The sequence below is a fragment of the Drosophila teissieri genome, chromosome 2L (assembly GCF_016746235.2).
Source record: "Drosophila teissieri strain GT53w chromosome 2L, Prin_Dtei_1.1, whole genome shotgun sequence".
NCBI lineage: Eukaryota > Metazoa > Arthropoda > Insecta > Diptera > Drosophilidae > Drosophila > Drosophila teissieri.
The window spans coordinates 19,138,595-19,159,211 of NC_053029.1; the positions used below are offsets into that span (position 1 = coordinate 19,138,595).

A 20,617-nucleotide genomic window follows, 5' to 3' on the forward strand; every position below is an offset into this window, starting at 1 on the left:
TTTGTTAACGTTTACATTGCAATCTGTATTTGACACACTGCGTGGTTTGTGTCTTGGGTATGTACTAATTCACTTCATAATTTTAGGCAGCATCTCGGCCAAACAAAGACGGCCAGACAGCAAAGAAAATTATTTCAAAATGGATTGGAATCTGTGTGTATCTTGTTAGGCAAATAAGAAACAGAGGCAGCAAACATTAGCCAGAAATGCATAACAGGCACGAACATCAAACAGAGATATCTTCTAAGATAGCGCGGGAAATCCAAACTGGGTCCATGCCAGTGCAACAGGTGCCACATGCCGAGCATGATCTGAATTTCAAATGAGCCCGACTTCCGGTGGCCAGTACCAAATCACCAGTATCTTCGCCGGGCATCAAGTGGATGGACGGTGGTGCCATCAAAACTCAATAACTAATCAATGGGAGAGGAATCGAAAAGGAGCTTATCAGCTCCAGGAATGGACATTTCCACAGTTACAGTCATAGTCACGGAAATGGACATCAGCCAAAAAATACTCCTACAGTTTTACGGCGAGCGGTAGTCAAAATCCTTCAACGGCGGGGAGGAAAGAAATAAATTCAAACGAGCCTAAGATTCTTATTAAAAATGGGAAATAAACACATCAGGCTGGGTAAGTGAAAAATAAGGTGAAAAATATTCTTGAACAGAATCTCAAGCTCAGTCGATTAGTGCCTCTATTTGTCCGCATGAACGTCAAGATCTTGCCAGCTATTAGTTCTGGAAAGTTGCTTATACCGAGATAGTGCAGATTGTTACGCTTATTATATAGATGGTTGTTTAAAAAGATTTTCGGGCTGATTTACAACCCACCCATATTTATTATTTTTGCGGTTTAACATCGATAGTTGTTGACTGAATAAATACGAAATAAATATCTCTCCGCCTCGCTCTTAGCATCCACATTGGCATCCACTTCTTCGGGCAACTGGCCAAAGAATCGGGGATCGCTTCGCTTTCCAGGCCTCAGTTGCTGTGGAGCAGCCCCAGTGTCAAGGTCTCTCGAGTTCAAGGAACGGCCAAAGACACGCGTCATCGCCAAGTCAGTCAGTGGCTGATAGTTAATTGTGCGTTTTGTTTTGTTTGCTTCATTAAACAGAGACCCGAGATGTTGTGAGGCGCGATTCTTGTGTGCTGTATAAATGGGTTTCTTTGGCAGTCAAATGGCCTTTTCACGAGGCCTAATGAAGTGTGGACTAGAGCGTGTGATGATCGAAGTACGCGTGCACCAATCAAAGGACTAAAAAAGCCAGAATGAGCTTTTGCCTCAATTTGAAACAGAGGTTTAATATTTCAAAAGCTAAATTTCCCTTCCTTAAGTGAGCAAAGTGTTGGTCCCCAGAAGTGCTGCTCCTTAGAAATTTCTACCCATGCATTTCTGGGAAACATACTTAAGCCAAGGAAGTCACCGCCATGCAATTCTTATCAGCCAACTGGTTTGCCTGTGAGCCGCAGCATAATAAAGATTGACTTTCTTAACCTGACGACGTGCATAAATTAAAAGACAAACAAATGGTGGCCCCACACTCACACTCCCACTGGCACAGGTGACAAAGAATGGCGAGCAGCAGCAAAAACAAACTCATTTGCAACACAAAATATACATAGTATATCTTAAAAGAAAAAGCCACGATGTGTGCAGGTTTGTGTGTGTGTGTGAGTGTGTGTTTGGGCTGCCTTCTGCTTCTTGCTACTTTAATGTGAAAGCGCTGTTAACCCCAAACTCCCCCTTCCACCACCGACACCACCGACAGCACCGACAGCACCACCACCCCCCGCCAAACACCTTTTGCCGCCAATCAGCTGTGTGCCGCCTCAAAAAGAGAGAGGTGGCCAAAAGAGAGAGAAGTTCATTTGAATAAGAAACAGAAACAGAAACAGAGCCTAGCTTTTAAACTCGGCTCGGTGTTGGCCTTAATGAAAACCGTTATGCGCGTAGCGCAGTCGACGCCGACTGCACGCATGCGCACATGTTGGTGGTTTGGTTTTGGCTTTGACTGTAACTTTAACTTTGAGCCGAAGTGAGCGAGCGAGTGCGAGAGAGTCAGCTTACTAACCAATTTCGCCTTACCAAGTTCTTCAGCTCTGCCGGCGTGGCCAAATCTCAGTCGCAGCGGGCAGAGGCAGCGACGGCAACAGTGGCAGTGGCAGTGGCAGAGGCTTCACCTGGCTCACCTGGTTTGTGGATCTTTTGTGTGAGCTCCACTCCGCAGACGTGCGCAACTTGTCGCGCTCTTAACTTGGTCTTCAGCTCGTCTTCCGTCTTCCGCGAGTGTGTGTGCGAGTGTGTGTGCTCGGGGACTAAGCGATCGCTCGAGTGTGCGTGTGTGTGTGCGTGTGTAAGTGAAATAATTGGCCTGACCCAAAGTCCCGGGGCAAGTTCAAGTGCAAGAATACAAACCAAACCAAACCAAACTAACGAAATAATCCCAGCCGAGAAAGGAAACGAAACTCGGGAAACAGATTTTGCCAGCCGGCTAACAGTGCTTTGTGTGATCTTTTTTTGAAAGAAACGAAAAATAGAACTGCGGAAAAAGGGCAAGAGGCAGTGTCAAAAGTGAAGAAACTCATAAAACGAACGAGCCACAAACGTAAGAGTTATAATCACATTCATATGGTAACAGCGAAGTAAAAGAAATGACCCAAAATAGCTGGCAGCAGTGACCCGAAACTCGACGTCAACTGGCAGCCAACGCAAGTAAATGCAAAAGATCCGAGACTCAGATACGCATCCGCCAGATACGCCGGCTCTTTTTTCCCTGTGCCAGTAGTCGTGCCCAAAGTGGCTGTGCACTTTCTACCGCGTACAAGTCAATTAAGCGCCAACTCACTTCGGTCACAGAAACAGAAACAGATTCAGATGCATGTGTTGAGTTACAGATTCAGATACAGATTCAGATACAGATACCGAGCAGCCGATAGATGCGCATAACTGCAACTAACTGCACCAGCAGAGGCTGCAAAACAAGAGCAGCCAGTTCAAGCGCCGCAAACACGGCCAAAACTCGAAACGAGTCCAAAGCAAAAGTCGCTCCCTCCTCTGTAAATTTATTGAAATTCCTGTAAAATGCAAGCGAGCCAAAGCGGCGTGCCACAAGAGTTGGGGCACCACAACCAGCGACAGCGGCAGCAGCAGCAGCAGCAGCAGCAGCATCAGCAGCTTAGTACAAGTGTCTCAATTGCGCTGCCACTGCCGACTGCTTCTGCTTTTCCCTCGGCGGCCGAGAAAAGGCAATCTTGAGCAGAACTTTGCTTGCACCAGCTTCCTTTGACTCCTCGGCAAACGATTTTTGCTTTTCGGTTTAAAGAACTGGTCTGATAGTGGTTATCCCAATGGCAAGGCGAGCGTATCAGCGGTTAGATGGGCTCGGTGTTCTTTTATAAACGATAGCTTATTGAGTTAAAAGTATCCTTACAGGAGAGAAACTTTTTGAAAATGTGGTAGAGGAGTATTTTATTAATATCATACAAGCTGAGGTTGACTATTTGCAACTATAGTATTTCCAATGTTAATTCAAATTCCTCTTCGATCGTTTTCATATATTTTGTGATGAGTAGCATAGGGTCGACCCTGCGCCAACCACACACGGCTCTTCCTTATTGCCAGTCCGCCTGTCTTTGGTCTAAAACGCACTCGACAGCAGGGAGTGAGGCGGAGGGCATTGGAGGGGCAGAGCACGTTTGTCTTGCGGCCACAGATGATCTGGCAGTAGGAAGCCTGTTGCGTTATTTGCATTTCACGTTCTGGGGCCGCTCTGGTTTATACAGGTTTGCGGGCAGATCGCCTCCCAGGAGAAGATGATGATGGGGATAGGATGAGGCTGCCTGCGTAGAGTAGCGCAAAATGGCTCGCCGTAATTATTGTAATTTGCATTCGGCATTTGCAATTGAGAAATTGCCGTTGACGGTTGTTTTGAACCCTCGATGGCAGCTGCTAAGACTATTAGGCGGCCCTCAGCGGCAGGCGATGCGCACGCCTGCCCATCGAGTTTGTGCCCTAAGTCTTTCGTTTTGAGCTTATGAACGGGGCCTTCCTTGACAGCCAGTTGGGGACATGTGGTCAGAGATGTCAGGCCGCTGAGCCATGGCAGCCCGCAGCTGAGGTGGACACAATATAAAAAAAAAACAAATATACACAGAAAATTTCTCCGAGCTCCGTTTTTGGTAAGCAGAAATGAAAGCAGCGGCAAGCGAGACGCACTTCTTATTTGATTACACTAGAAACGTAGTCGATGTGTATGTGGTTTCTTTTGACGAACTAGTCGTTCCATAGCAAATGGCATAATTCTTTTGTTCGGTATTTCAAATTACAAGTCGTTGCTGGCATTTCACTTTTCTTTTTGGTAAATACTAAAAAAGAAGCCACAATGAAATTCGTTGGCTTTCGCTTTTACCCAGGGCTAACTTAGCTGCAAAATGTATTTTTAATATCAAACAAAACAAATTGTAATTTCACTTTTAACGAGCAAATGAAATTGTCACTTGTATTGAGTCGCGAGTGGAAATTACTTAATTGCCCATTAAACGAGGTGGAGCTGGAGGGACAGCCCCAACAATCCCCAGATCCCGCGATCCACCGATCCACCGATCCAATGGAAATCATGCAAATCATTCGCTTCTGCTGCTTCTGACCCAGATCCGGCCACATCTCGCTCTTCCCAGGCATTCTGGTTATCGCTCAGAAATTCATGTTAATTTGCACACAGAGCCAACGCCAACACAATTATACAGATACGCATACCGATATGGTCTGAACGTGACCCAAATACACAAATAGCTGGTCAACATTTTTGAGGCTGCGAAAAGCCAAACAATCGTGGAACTGGACTTGGGATCGTGTGTACTACTAGTCAATGTTTCGGTTTGAATTCACATCTAATTGAGGCATCCGCATGGATGTTTTATGGCTTCCGTTCTTGATTACAGATTCCCAATGACGATTTAGCATTCGGGCTTAATTAAAGCCATTTACTTAGTAAGTTGCGGTCGAAGTTCCTACGAGCGAGGTTCAACGACCGCATTACGCAACTCACAGAAGACTCGCTAACAATGAGAGTTACTCTGCTCCCTTTCCACCGCCAAACGCAGCTAATTTCTCAACGCTGCAGAATCGTGACTTAAAGAAAGACCCAAAGAAACTAAACCGAACAGAACAGAATAGAACAGAACCGAACCGAAGAGAACAGAATGGTGGATCAATGAATGTGTTGTCACCGCAAGATGCCTCCGGGCATGGACATAAGTATGCGAGATATAGACGCACCTTGTCATCGGATCCCGGAGCAGGTCCAGTTAGCTCTAGCCATCATCAGCTCTAGCTCATCATCGTCATCGTCATTTGTCGCCGGTTGTTAGTGGTGCGCTTTCTTTGATTGCTCCGGCTTATGTCATCATTTCTGTACACTTCCCAGCTTTGAACTTTCTTTACTAGATCGAAAAGCGACTCAATTAGGCGTGTGTTGAACCCCGGCTCATGATGGGATGAGAACCAGTTGGCACCCGTGGCAGCCCTGGGAATAGAAACTTTAGGTTAAGTGCATTTCCATACGGTTATATAAACGGGGCGCAGATTATACAATCAGTAAATGATTCCCCCTCGGGTCGCTTTCCATGCTCACACTTTTGCTTTCCATTTGGGGCATTTTAGGCATGACTAAACAAGCAATCCGGCATATTACACATACACCCTGGCTGCCTGGGCAAATTTAGCTCGTTCGGTTTCTGTTTCTGTTTCTGTGTTTAGTTTCATTTCTCCCCGTTTTTGCATATGCAAGTCACCGAAGAGAGACTTTCACCTACTTGAGTCAGACGAGGCGTATTGCTTCTACGCACTTGTTGCTTCCTCCGCTTCCTCCGCTTGCCCGCTGCTTTTCTCTGTGGTGGTTGGGCCGTGCCCATCGGTTTGGTGTAGAAAATATGGATTCGTTAAGTGATCGATTTGTATAGCGCCCCAAAAACGTTTCACAATTCACATGACTCATGCGGCGGTCGGAGACTGACCAACTTGTTAACTCTTTTTGCAGATGGGAGCACAACACACGGATACAGATACAGACACCTATACGTACACAGCAGCCAGTAGGGCGGTAGAAGCCCCAGATCTAACCCCCAAAAGAAGTGGAGCATCAGCCCCGTCTAGAATGCCACGCCCCAGCCTCTTCTTCAGCCTTCTCACGGTGGGCAGCCTGCTGCTGACGACGGTAGACGCCAGTCCCGTCTTCGTGGATAATCCCAGCTTAGCACAGTGTAAGTACCCAAATCCCCAAATCCATAAATCCCCAATTGCCCACTCTCACTTCTCCGATTGAATCATCTGCCCAATTGAATTTATGTATGTCAAGCAATTGACGCTCTCCTAACGGGAATTACTCAGCGGGAAGAGATTCGGCCGCTGATGCACATACCGATCCCATCAGTCCCTTTCTTCCACCTTGTTTCCCGAGAACTCCAGCACTTTCTCTCACGCAGACAATTAAGTCAGGGATCCCCGGTGATTACAGTGAAACTAAACCCAGATCTCAAGTTGCCGCACCCTAAATCAGATGCCCAAGGAAACTAAGAAAATATAATAAGCACGTTTCAAATCTCGTAACAAGTATGAGAAAAGTAAATAGCTATAACAACAATAAGAAGGCATCATGCAATTTTTTAACAAAGAACACAAATAATGTAATCGTTATCAATATGGAAAACGGAATACTTGAACAAATTTAAAAGCCGCGCAGACATTTAATACGTAGTCAAATTTCTGGATCGTTTAGCTTTATGCTTAGAAAAGTATTACTCGAGTTCTTGTTCAGCAATAACCATCTTGAGATAACAGAAGCTGGCAGCCATAAAGTTTATTGCCAAACAGGTGAGAGCCGGCAGCAGAAACAAAAGACTTAAGCGACGAACTTGGTGAGACCAAATTTAGAACAGAAAGAGCGACAGAGCCAGAGCTAGAGCACTTCTAATGAAAGTAATCAAAATTAATGACAATAGAGACAGGCGTTGCCGGGAACGAAGATTAATTGGGTCACAGCCATTAAGAATCAAATTTATACGCTATTAGCACTTCCTCTGCGGCCCCACACAGCTGCCAATTTGTCTGCTGAAAGACAACAAAGCGCAGCCTTTCAGCGGCCTGCGGAGAGATGAAACTAAAACTACGAAACTTTCATATAATCCGAAGCCGACCAAAGAGCCAAACTGGCGAACGTCAGCGGGCAAAAGCAATTGAGGTCAGCCGTCAAAGAATGTTGCCATAAAATAAGCAACCGCCGCCGCCGCCAGTCAGGCCAGTCCGTCTTGGACACTCGGACGCGGACCGGGTATCTTATTCGGATTCAAAATCGGAATCATACTCTGGCCAAGAGCATGTTATGTTTACGACTGGACCGCAGCGACAACAAAGAAAATATAAATAATATGGATCCACTCGGGCAGACAGATACCCACAGACGGAGACGCAGGCGGAAAGGGCGGAAAGAGGCGGCTGCAGAAAGCGGAAAGTAAATTTGATGGCAAGTGAAAGGGAAATAAGACAAACAAACCCGGAGATCGAACCGAACCCTCTGTTCTTGGCTGCCGCTGACCCACTTAGCCGCTGCGCCACTCACCCACAATCGGGCCACGAAATTGTGGTGCCGCATTCGCATGCCAAAAACGAATTTCCTTCATTGCAATGCGGGTCTTTTCCTCTCTAGCCGCCTTCGATTCTGGCTGTTTGGTAGGCCAGGCGAGTGGCTAGCGAAACATATGCTAAGCTGTTGACCCAAAAAGCCACAAAACGAAATGCAAACAGAAACAGAACGGCTGCCACTGCCGGCTCGGCCACGATCTATGGAACGTGACAATGTCTCGGGCTGAATCCACTTTTCGATGGATTATTATCGTTCTCGGCTCTGCGGCGCAAGTTCGTGTCTTGAGTCATCTGTTTTTGGGCCGCTTCTGAGGCGTGGAAACTCAGTGGCCAGGGGCGCTCTCTTCAGAATTTCATGTTAATTGCATAAAAATGCGCCGCACTTTACGGCTTAAGTTCAACAAACGCGAAACACCAACCAGGCAATTGGCAATATTTATTTAAATACCCTCTAGAATGATAGGGGTATCAGCTTTCGGATTGTTTAAAACATGTTGGTTCTAAGTATTTCCCACACTCACTCCTCATATGATGACAGAAAGATGTCATGGGCTTGGTAAATAGTCGAAATAAATTCAACTTGAAGACATTTTTGTAAAATATTCAACTCATTTTATCTAATTTATTGGCATTGGCAGTCTAAAAGAACTGAAAAGAAACGTTGAACATTTATAATACACAAAAACTAAGTAACTGACCGTTTATAAAAGCCAGTAAGATAAATAACCATAATTTGCACCTTCGATAACGCTTTCCAAAGAGGTATATAAGAAATCGCGGTGGTCAAACGATGCGCGATTTGTTTTCTTTGTAATGAACAACAAAGATCAAGCAAAGTTGCTTATTTATATGCGAGTATTTTAAGCGGTAATCCCAGCTTGTTAAGTGAATTTATGAGCAAAAGGGGCAATCAGGACCGCCGACTGTGCTTTCCTCGGACTGCTCCAAGTTATTTCGCCCTGGCCGCGATTTGTCAGGGCCCCGAAACACAAATTACCAAATAACTCTTGGCCCCGTGCTACCGCCGCTAACAATATAAGTTCAAAGCTCGGGCTTTCGGATAATTCTCGGCTCGATTACACAATGACGATGGTGGAGAAGATGACGAAGCTGGCGGTTCTTGGCGAAGCGGCAGCCGCAGCCGCAGCCGCAGAAGAGCAGAAATCATAAATAAATAACAATAATGCGGATGGGCTACTGTTGCCTCATCGGGCGGTCTTATGTGTATGTTTTGACCGGGCGATGATGACGCCCTTCAGCGATCTGGTGGCTTTTATGGATTCTCCTCGTGCTGGGGTTTGGCTTGGGGTTCATGCCCGTGTTCGTGCTAGTGTTCGTGATCGTCTTCGTTTGTTGCCACTTCATTTTCACTTGTGTTAACCGTTTGGCTAACGGTACAAACCTGGCTCAAATTGGCGTACAAATTCGAAGGCGTTAATCGCCGCAGCAAACGGAAATGGTGTGGAGCAGTCGATTCGAGCCGCTGGGACCAGAATAGGAATCTTATTTGCTTTGTCTCCCATCATCATCATTACTTAGTACATATATACTATGTATAATAAACATTATTCTGTGCTACAATAATTCTGATTGTTCTGGTAATTACCTCGCTATTCACAGTCCAATCTGGTCGAAATATCCGTCATCTGCCCTGCATCGTTCGCAAATCGGGACGCTCTGGAGTCTGTATGTTTGCCATCGATTGCATCAAGCAGAATGGCACCCACCTGGGCACCTGTATCGATCGCTTCTACTTTGGCTCGTGTTGTGCCATGAAGGTAAGTAATTGGCATCCCCTGGAAATTCTCCAGAGTCTACTAATTCCCCTGCCTAATTACCAGGAGGAAGCCTCACTCTTTGCGCCGGAGATCAACGACAACAGCATTGACCAGAACACCATCTCCCACTTTTCCCACGAGTCCACCACTCTGCCCACCAGTGCCCTCTTCAAGCTAACCACCGAAAGCAGCTTCTCCAGTAGCAGCAGCAGCATCAGCAGCAGCAGCAGCAGCAGCAGCAGCGGTAGCAGCACCACCCATCAGCACACCACCAACGAGCTGCTCAAGAACGTCACCCAGTCCTATCTGAGCACCGCGAAGCCGTCACCTGTTCGCACCACCACCAGCAACGGCACGCTCTCAACCACACGCCGCCCACCACTGGCACACACCACCCACAAGAACTCACACTACGTGGTGCGCACCACCATGAAACCCAGTGCCGCACCTACAACAACGTTTACGCCAACTATTAAGCCGCCACGGCGTCGCACGACCACCGCCAAGCCGGTGCTAACCACTGCTCCGATCATGGAACAGCGCATCGAAACCACCTCGGTGCCCACCAAGTTTGTGACTTTCCAAATTGTGGAGACGACAACGCCAGCGGTGACCGAACCCACTTACCAGCAGGAGACAACCACAACTACCACCAGGCGACACACAAGACCCACGGGAAGCAGCGCCGCAGCCAGTAGGACAACCAGCAAAACAACAACCACTAGCACCACCACAACAACACCAACCACAATAGCTCCACCCACTACAACGAGCACGAAAGCGGCCGCAACCACCCTACGTCCAACACCACCGCTGCGCACCACCACGAGTAAGCCGCACAAAACCCATCCCAGCAGGAGGCCAGCACCTGCGAAAAAGCCCGTGAATACGACAACTACCACCGCCAGTGGAACGCAATCCACACGGAAGCCGGCTGATAGTCTGGCCACTAGCAGCCCCACTGCAAATGCCACCACAGCCACCACTTCGCCAGCTCGCAGGCCAGTGACTCAGACGAGCAGCAGCAATACTACCACCAGCTCCACGTCTACAACAGCCACCGTCTTTAAGGACGAACTGCCCAAGAACCGCACCACAACCAGGCTGCCAGAACGCACCACTCAAGCTCCGCGGCCCAGGCCGAAGCCCACCGGGGAAATCGTCAAGGTGCCCGCTCTCATTGCTGAGTCAACAACAACCACCGTAACGAAGGGTTCATCCAGCAGCAGCAGCAGTAGTAGCAGTAGTAGCAGTAGTCCTTCAAAGCCACCAGCAAGTAGCACCACTCCTTTGATAACCAAAAAAAAGCCAACCACCACCAACGCTCCAACTACCACTACTACAACAACAACCACAACCGCAACGCCGAAACCCACTCGCAGAACGAAGCCTCCCACAACAACAACCAGTACTACTAAGGCGACAACAACAACCACTACTACTAAGGCACCAACAACCACGACAACAACCACTACCGCAAAACCCGTGATCACCACCGAGCCACCCACAAGTGCTCCCCTAACAACAACCACCAAAAAGACCGGCCTAATCACTTGGACTGATGTGAAGGCTGAGCCACCGACTAATGCCAGTATCTCGAACGATTGGCAGCCTGCACCACCTTCTAATTGGATGCCACTGACCACCGAATCAAGTGAAGCCGCTGACAAAACATCAGCTACCGCAGGTGAGCCGTCCCCCCTAAAAAAAAGATATTTCAAGACTTTATATTTGCCTTGAGATAAAAAAAACCCCGATAAAAAAAGCTTAATAAAACAAATTAGATTTTAGTAACAGTTTACCAACAAATACTTTATAGCTAACCCCTTTTCGAAGCTATCGCGGTTTTCCGCCCACATGACGGCTTTACTAATGCCTGTTTTGCATCCTTTCGCAGCCCCACCTAGCGCCACCGACAAAGTGGTCATCTCAGTGGCCACCAGTGTCAGTGAAGTGGAGACCCACGGCCCGGCTAAGCCGCAGAAGACCACGAAGCCACCGAAACCCACGAGCGCAGTCAAGCCCACAACAACCACCACCAAAGCAGCGGCAACCACAGTGAAGACCACAGAGGCACCGGCGAGCAGTATAGAATTAGCCTCATCTACATCATCTTACACGGATCTCAGCAGTGATTTGGCAGCCAGCAGCAGCACCAGCACCACCACCACCACCACCAGCCCCACAACCGCAGCTGAAACCACAGATTACAGCAGCGAAGAACCGAACACAACGACCATCGAGGCTACAGGCAGCACCACCGTGGCACCCGCCAATGCATTGGAGGGCGTCGATTACAAGGAAGGTGAGTTCCAGAGCTGGAGTGCCAAGAAAACCCGTTCCTGCGGGGAGAAATCTATTAATACCTCGTGGCTGACTTTGGCCATAAGACAAAGCCAACGTGCGTGGCCATTAAATTCAATTTGAAGGCTAAACGCTGGCCTTGAGCCAGCATCATCGGACTGAAGACCAAGAAGCGGAGACATCTTCCGAGATGTCCGAGGTGCTGTCCTGGGCCAGCTCATAAATGATTACACAGGGAGAAAGCACAAGCCAACTCAATGAAATAGACCAGGGACAATATTTTATATCCGAAGTCATTATGGGTTTTAAATATCTATAGTGGCTCGCTTTTAGGGTCCTCCCATAGAAGAAAATTAAAAAATAATAAACAATAGGTTCTTGATATATCTGGATCATCTGTTTTGAAACCGATTAAGAAAAGCTTTTAGATAGGGAGAGTGATAAAACTCCTCAGTGCAAGAACACTCCTATGCAGGACTTGTGCTAGACACAGTCCGCAACAATTTTTACAGCAATCATTTACAATAATGACTGCATCGTGCAGGGGTGCATGGGATCGCGGCGGTCATTGTGCCGCATGGGTCACGTTGTCGGTCGTCGGTCGTCGGCCAAAGCCCACCAAAAACGAGCCAATCCGAGCCAGAGCCCCTGCTCCCTGCTCCCTGCTCCCTCCTGTTGACCGATTTGCTGTGGCAAACGCAATCTTGATGCACGAATCGAAACAAGTCGCCCTGCAGGTCGGTTCGGATCGCTTCGGATGGGCTCGGTTTGAGCCAAGTCGAGCTTGGGGCCATAAAGTAGGCCGTTGACTGCTTGCCTTCAGGCAGGCCAAAGTCAAGGACTGCGCCTCCTTGGCCAAAGCACATTACATTTGGGCCCAAATGACTGAGTGCCAGGCGGAGTGATTAAAATGTTTAAGGCCCTGGCGGGCCCATTACTTTAATTGTGACCTGACGCAGGCCTATTAAGCAAGATCCCACTCTGAATCCTTCCTCTTTTTGTGTCAGTTTGCGGTCGTCGCATGTTCCCCGAGCCCCGCATCGTTGGTGGAGCGAATGCGGCCTTTGGACGCTGGCCCTGGCAGATCTCCCTGCGTCAGTGGCGCACCTCCACCTATCTGCACAAGTGCGGAGCTGCCCTGCTGAACGAGAACTGGGCGATCACGGCGGCCCACTGCGTGGACAAGTGAGTAGCCAATGGCTTAACCCATAGACCCAGTGCTCATAAGTGTTACTTTCAGTGTGCCACCCTCCGATCTCCTGCTGCGCTTGGGAGAGTACGATCTGGCGGAGGAAGAAGAGCCCTACGGCTACCAGGAGCGTCGAGTGCAGATCGTCGCCTCGCATCCGCAGTTCGATCCGCGCACCTTCGAGTACGATCTGGCTCTGCTCAGGTAAGTAAATGGCCCCCTGTAGCAGTGCCAATTAACTACAACTTCCGGCTCCGCTTGCTGGCAGGTTCTACGAGCCCGTCGTCTTCCAGCCGAACATCATTCCCGTTTGCGTGCCCGACAACGATGAGAACTTCATTGGCCAGACCGCCTTCGTCACCGGCTGGGGCCGCCTCTATGAGGATGGACCCCTGCCCAGTGTGCTGCAGGAGGTTGCCGTGCCCGTGATCAACAACACCATATGCGAGTCCATGTACCGCTCCGCGGGCTACATCGAGCACATACCGCACATATTCATCTGCGCCGGCTGGAAGAAGGGCGGCTACGACTCCTGCGAGGGTGAGTAAATGGCCATGCCTATAACATGAACAACCTTTGTTAACCAAAACTGATGTTTTCCAGGCGATTCTGGTGGCCCCATGGTGCTGCAGCGTGAGTCCGACAAGCGGTTCCACCTCGGAGGTGTCATATCTTGGGGCATTGGGTGTGCGGAGGCCAACCAGCCGGGCGTCTACACCCGCATCTCGGAGTTCCGGGACTGGATCAACCAGATCCTGCAGTTCTAGATCGCGCCCCGGCCCGATCATTAGTGAATGCCTAGCACGTCTTCCCCACACGGCATCGGAATCCAACTCAGACTCGGACTCGTGCTCCGGTTATGGAGACATCCCATGGAGCATCAGATCGGCCATAACCCGAGCAACGATTCCAGTTGCCACTATTTACCTCCACCTGCCCGCACAGCAACCACTGACCAGACACTTCCACTGTCGTAATCGTAATATTACACTTAGCGTTGCCTAGCCTAGCCTAAACTAGTTAGTGAATGTGATTAAGCAGAGATCACTGTGCAGTCACGGCTCATATAACGTATTAACCGATTGGACGGACTACTAATTTATTCCCATTTGCTGTACATAATTTTCTAAATTATTGCATAACATTTACACTTAGCTTTAGTCCTATACAACATTAAATAGGGGGCTCGACGTCAGTTGGGTCCTTCGGTAGGGCATCATTATCACGTAAGTCGCTTCTACCCGAATCGAATCATGCGGCAGAAGCTATTGTAATTTTATTTTATAACGTACTGTAATTATTTATTTATAGCAGCTCATGCACAACAAAATTAATTCTAATAAAATGTTTAAAACAAACCAAATCTTGTGTGTTTTACTGATTACAGGTCTAAGCCTAAATGTAGCCCTTCAAGAGACCAACAAATAATTTTTAAACGTCCAATAAAACTTATATAAAGTTTATGGTGTTGACCTCATTACATTTTTGTAGGCCCAACATGCAATTTAAAAAATACTTAAAATAAAGGGTTGTTTTAGTTTTGCGCGTTATCGCACTTTCAAAACTTCGAATATATATGTTTTTTAGTTTCCCTATTTTAAAATGTACTGTATTAAATCATAAAAATATATATTGTCGCTGTATGTACACGATTCCGGTATTAAGTCGTTAAAAAAATATTTTTGAATTGGAATTACGTCTATGAGACATGGAGATTGCGCTCATATTGACAGAATGAGAATAATATTAATAATAATGCCTTATAAAATGCTTATATGAATAAAAAAGTTTACCAAAAAAAACACTGGCTCCACCTATGTCTGGAAAAATATGTACAAGAGTTGGTTCAAAACTTCGGTAAACGATTTAGCCTTGACACAAACCATAGCTATGTAAGGCGAATTCAAACATAACAGTAGAGCTACGTAAGTAATTCGAGTCCATGACCTTTCAAAAAAGTATTTTACATAACGTTTTAAAATGCACAAAGGCAAGAATATTATTCATGGGAACAGACAAAAAAACGGACCATACGCAAATATAATGTAATACAATGAAAACTTGCGAACAGAAGAAATTTATTAGACGAAACACTGTGCAAACGCGTTCCCTCTACTTTCTTTCTAAAGCTTTAAAATACAAGTTATTCTTTATTTTCAATATATATACAAGAAGTTGACACCAACGCAGCTCAAACTCAGCGCTCGAATTCCTTATGCATGAGACGACACCGACTTGGGCAGCGGATCGCACATTATTTGGCAGGTGCCAGTGAAGCAAAACTCAAAACTTTCTTTGCCCGAAGGGCGGGCGGGCACACGCCTCTATTAAATTTGTAAAATTATTAGATATGCGAATCATGTAGCAAGCGATTAACACGCAAAGACGCCAAAACATAAAGCCACCTGAGATCTATCTGTGTCTAGAAAAATATTTCTTTGGGTTTTGGATATTGTACTAAAACAAATATTTAACATAGTTCCTCATTTTTCGTATAATAACGTAAAAGGATCTCTTTTTACCAACGATTAAGTGGCTCTTCGGGAATTGCGTAAGACGTAAAAAAATTATTTGGTTCTCCATTCAAATGTGTTTCTATTATGAGTTTTTATTTAAAAATGAGTGGTTTATGTACCTTACTAAGGGTCTCTGAATGAACTCAAAATTGTTATTAGAAAGACAAAACTAATCGTAATACAGCTCGGATAAGAACGCGAATCAACGCAATTCAGTGAGTGGGATTAACTACGTTACCTTCCAGTTCGGTATGAGTTCCCTACACTTGCCGGCTCGTGAAACTTTCGCTCTCGGTTGATGGCTGATAATTGCTGGTCATTTGCATATGACGACCCAAGTGGCGCTCCTTCCTCCGCCCCTCTCGCCTTTCATTGAGGCGTGTGGGAGCCGGAGTTGGAGTTGGAGCTGGAGTGTAGAGTGCGTTGCAAGTGCATGTCGTGGGCACAACTCGAGATCTCCGGCGAGGGGCATATCATAATTTGTACGGGTATCACGTACTCGGACGGGGGTCATGCGTCCGGATTATCAACGGCTGCGATCACGAGCGGAGCGCCGGTCCTGGGCTTGAACTTTCACATGCGATCCGTGGTGGTAATGGGCCACAGATTGTCGAATTAACCGGCAGGCGATGATCCTTCGTGGCGATTAGTTAACTTGATCAAAGTAATAGGCGAAAACTGTGCCTAGCGAAAGTGAAATTTAGCTCTATTTAAATTAATTGGTCAACCAATCTGGGGATTTATGACACTCGATCGTTTAATTTATGGGGTGCCTTTGATAATGGGTAGCGAAACTTAAAGTATCTTGCATAAGAGGTAGGTGCAAAATTTGATGGTTATTGCTATTGTTATTGGCTTAGGTACAATAAAAGAGAGGACTAAATACAACTCGAACGGACTCCAGAGCATTCCCATGGAAAACGAAAGCTATGAAGTAACTGAAGAGTCTAGCATTTAATTTCTAAAGAAACGTTGCACAATTAAAACGCTTCAAGCATCATCAAAAGCCGCACACACGACCACAATGAGTGAGGGGGCAAGTGTCGGGCTGAGATCATGGGGCTTCTGGCCCAGAGATGACCACCAACTACTCCGCGAGCAGTTACCCGAACCGAATGCACAATGACGACTGTGGCAGTTGGACTTTCCCAGCGCGCCGTACAATGGAAATTTCATATTTTTCTGGGCAAAAAGATTTATAGGAACTGCCGGCGCTGCCACTTGAGAAGTAAACAAAAAACGAAAGTCCAAGTGCTACAATAATATGTATAAGATCTTTCCCCAGATTTATAGGCCCATCTATGGAAACAATCGAAAAGTACTCATGGACAATATTTTCCCTTTCTTCAATCGGAGGAGGAGGCCATGGGAGGAGGCTGGGAAATGCCACCGTTCTGGTGGTAGCCCGGATAAGGGCCATCTCTCACCTCTCCTCCGGTATCGCTTAATGAAATCGCACAAGACCAAGACTCGAGATGGTCATTAATTTGACGGCACTGCCAGCCCATTTGAAACGTAACCCGTAGGAAATTACTGCCCATCCGGTAATTATTGGTCTGGAGTCCACTTCGGATCTTGATAGATCGATCGGCAGACAGATATCCAGTGCTTTTCGGATGCAACCATCGTCTTCACACCGCCACCGGCTCTGATAGATCTTCATTTGGGAGCCACTCGTTCACAGGTGTGTCGGTGGAATGTCTAAATATGGAAGTCTCTTGAATCTCCATGGGAATTGCGATTTCGGGTTTCGTTAAGCTGCGGGGAAAACTCACCGCCAGTCTTAAGCCTTCCAGACTTCTCCGGCAGGTTGAAGGAAATCATTGGCCCGTGGCCTCAGGCCATCGAAGCTTCCCTGTCCTTTTCCAAACTGTAAACCTTTTTCTGCCCTTTGCCCTTCGGACATCATCAAAAAAGTGAAGGGAAAAATATATAGTTTTCGGGCCAACATTTATCAAGAAGCAATTATGAATTTCCTCACCGCCTGCCTCCACCGCCGCCGCCCAGCTAACATAATCTGAATGAATTTTTTAGTTTCGCTTTCTAATTAATAGCATTATCTGCGGTGGACGCCTACACAAAGCGTCTTGGACGCAAAATGTTTTCCCTTTTCAATTTTCGCCAATTAAATGGCTGCACAGTCAAACCTTGATTACCAGCCAAATAAATAACTAAATAAAAAATTAAAAAAAAAGAAGGAAAAGAAAATACTCACAACGAAACTGGAGAAAAAACGATGACGGAAGTCAAATGGATGCTGTGAAAGGTGCAAAATTTTTTTGGGAAGCCGCCAGACAAACAATGCGCAGAAAAACGCACCTAATGAAGACGAAAGTCGTTGCGCAAATGGAATTGAATTAAAATGGCATCAAAGTGAAATAATAGTGCAATTAGGCGCCAGCTGACCAATTCGACCACCAGCAGAGCCGCTGCAAGAAGAATAGGAGAAAGAATCGCCTCCAAACTTAATACCCTTACATGTTAAGAAAAGAAGGAATTAAAGACCAGAACAGACCAGAAAAAAGGGAGTCTGCTTAGAGAGTTAAGATATACTTTAATTGTTTATATTGTAATTTGCATTTAATTGTTTGTATTAATAACATTGAATCTAATGGAAGATGTTATTGAAACAATTTATGCCACAATTTGAACCTATTTTGGTGTAGCCCTACTGTAGAACCAAGGCAAAGCTTATGAAAACGAGAAAAATGTAGATAGTACAAATATTGGTTATGCCTGTAGGAGGATCTGGTACGAAACCGATGCCAAAGTCAATAAGCTCTGTGTCTGGCCTTAAATTCGTGTCAAAAGTTTCGCCCATTTCTCTAATCGCCGCCGGACCGACTAGTTTACGAGCTTATTGAATAACATTTGCGTAATTAAATGTGTGCGAAAAGAAACCGAAATTAAATCATAGGTGTACCGTCCAGCGCGATTAGAGAAGACCCTTTTCGTGGGCCATTGACACGCGACAATTGAAAGCGCAAGTTGCGACTGGTGGCGTATGCGTGATTTGTTGTCGCTTTAGAAAACAAGACTTAGTTGTCTTGAGAGGGGATTTTTGCTTGAAGGGGGGATGGGTAGTCCTGGGCACAGCCAACGTGTCATACATTGGCTTAACAATCGTTGGCTGTATGTCATTTGTAGTTGCTGCTGTTTTTGCCTGCTACTCACTTTCATTTGTTATGCCGTAGTTTCTTTTCTCTTCTGCCCCGGCTTGTTTGGCTTAGTGGGCAAACATGGCTCGCAACTCGCTAAAAGTGAAATTATTGCCTTTTCAATTAGTCACAGATCCCCAAATACCGAACCCGAGGGCTACTGAACTCCACAATTCAAACCCTTTGAGGTCGCAAAATGGAAAGCCACTTATATTGATGGCAATAAATCAAAATACATGTCGACGCCCCGTTTTGATTAATTGGGTCCTAATCCAGTAACGACTTCCAGACAGCCCGGAGACCACTGAACACTGAACACTGACCACTCAACTCACAACAGACGGGCATTATGATCTTTCGTTTTCAATCGCCGCCGTTGAAAACAAATTAATAGCAGCTAATAAACTGTAAGCCAAGGAGAGCTCACATCGCGAATCCGCAATTTGGTAGGCGTTGACATGGCAACATCCCAGTAATGTTGTCCAAAACCAAACCTTCACTTTCTGAAGTCGCTGAATGAGCAGCCTGGCAGTCTTGGAAATTGAAATTGAATTTATCACACTTGTCGCTCATTCACCCATCATTAAGTTGATGTTTTCATCGATCGCGATAGCTCTGCCCCCCGTCGATATTTCTGCTTAGTCTGCAAATTATCTGACCAGCTGTGAAATAGAAATTTTGACGGCTCATCGCTGGGAGATATCTGTATGCAAATCGAAAATCAAGTGGGCATGCAATTAGCATGATAAAACGATATAATTTCGCTATACAAAATAATAAAATAGTTTGGAAAATATATGGTAACAATAGATCTACGAGGTCTACTTATAAGCTGGTTGGATATTCTGGATGGTAGTATTTTAAATCTTTATAAACTGTTTACACAAGTATATATATTTTGTTGTTTAAGAACCTTTTTTGAATGGATTACGGCTTTTTTCCTTTAACCTTTAGGCGAACAGATTCCAATATCAAACTGGGCTAAAAATTAAAAATTCAGATATTCTTTGTTTAACTTGAAGAGATCAATTTATCTCCTGGATCTGGTTACCCTAGTCTCATCTAGCGGTTATATAACCCAATATTCCCTGGTCAATGGAGTGGCGGCATCTGAAACAGATGCGATCGAAGAATGGCTACAAATATTTCATCGTTTGGTGTGCGAATCTTTGGTGTCGTCCCACTGCCATTTGTTAAAAGTTCGCTTATAGGTTTTGTTATTGCTTATTTTGGCACCTTCTTGGGCGAGCTCCATTGTCCGAGGGGCGACTGGCCAATGGAGAGAAAGTCAACGCTGCGCAGGGTCTTCGTCTTAGTTACCCTACCGTTGATTATGCTAAAATCGTTTAAAATCGTTCATAATTCGGCACGTTCAGGGCCCTGGTGTCGTAATACCGCATCTAATGAATCATGGGAAGACAACTCAATAAGAAAGCCAGCAGCTTTAACCCCAACTGGTTCTGGCCGCGAACAATCCACTGCCACCACCCACGTGACCGGCATGTCCAAATCAGTTGGAGTCCATGGCTCTCACTGCGTTTTCCATTTCAATGGGCTGACCAAGGGAAAATAAACATAAAACAAACTGAGAAATGCACAGAAAAAATATACATACAGAAAAACTTTAAGTAGACAGAAAAAACAGCGAGCGGCGACAACAATAACGAAAGTGAAATTCTACAAAGATCGTGATGGCGGAGCGGAGTCCACGCTTGGCCAGCCACCAGCCACCAGTGCCATGCCAGCCTGGTCAGGCGTTTACCCCCGACATTATAGTGCCGACCAGGCCAGGCCCAGCCAAGAAAGCCAAACAATAACAAACCGCTGCGGCCGCCGGATTTTCCAGCCGCTTCGCGTCTCATGTGCGCGCAGTGAAATTCGGGTCAAGGAAATGCCAATCGACAGGTGGCACCTCCTCCTAACCGCCAGTGGATGCTTGGCCACATGGGCAGTTGGACAAATAGCCAGATGACCGTTATTAGCCGCCAACTTTTGCCGGTGTTTTGCAGGCCACTAATTGCCAGGCTC

General features: G+C 46.3%; 1 protein-coding gene across 1 annotated transcript; it reads left to right on the forward strand.

Annotated features, from left to right (window-relative positions):
• Positions 1 to 121: 121 nt before the first annotated feature.
• Positions 122 to 13,682, forward strand: LOC122623252 (serine proteinase stubble). Its single transcript, XM_043802281.1, has 9 exons — positions 122 to 633; positions 6,044 to 6,266; positions 9,265 to 9,422; positions 9,486 to 11,109; positions 11,320 to 11,727; positions 12,734 to 12,911; positions 12,967 to 13,119; positions 13,184 to 13,455; positions 13,519 to 13,682. The coding sequence occupies exons 2-9, from the start codon at positions 6,044 to 6,046 to the stop codon at positions 13,680 to 13,682; spliced, it is 3,180 nt and encodes a 1,059-aa protein (XP_043658216.1). The 5' UTR covers positions 122 to 633.
• The last annotated feature ends 6,935 nt before the right edge of the window (positions 13,683 to 20,617 follow it).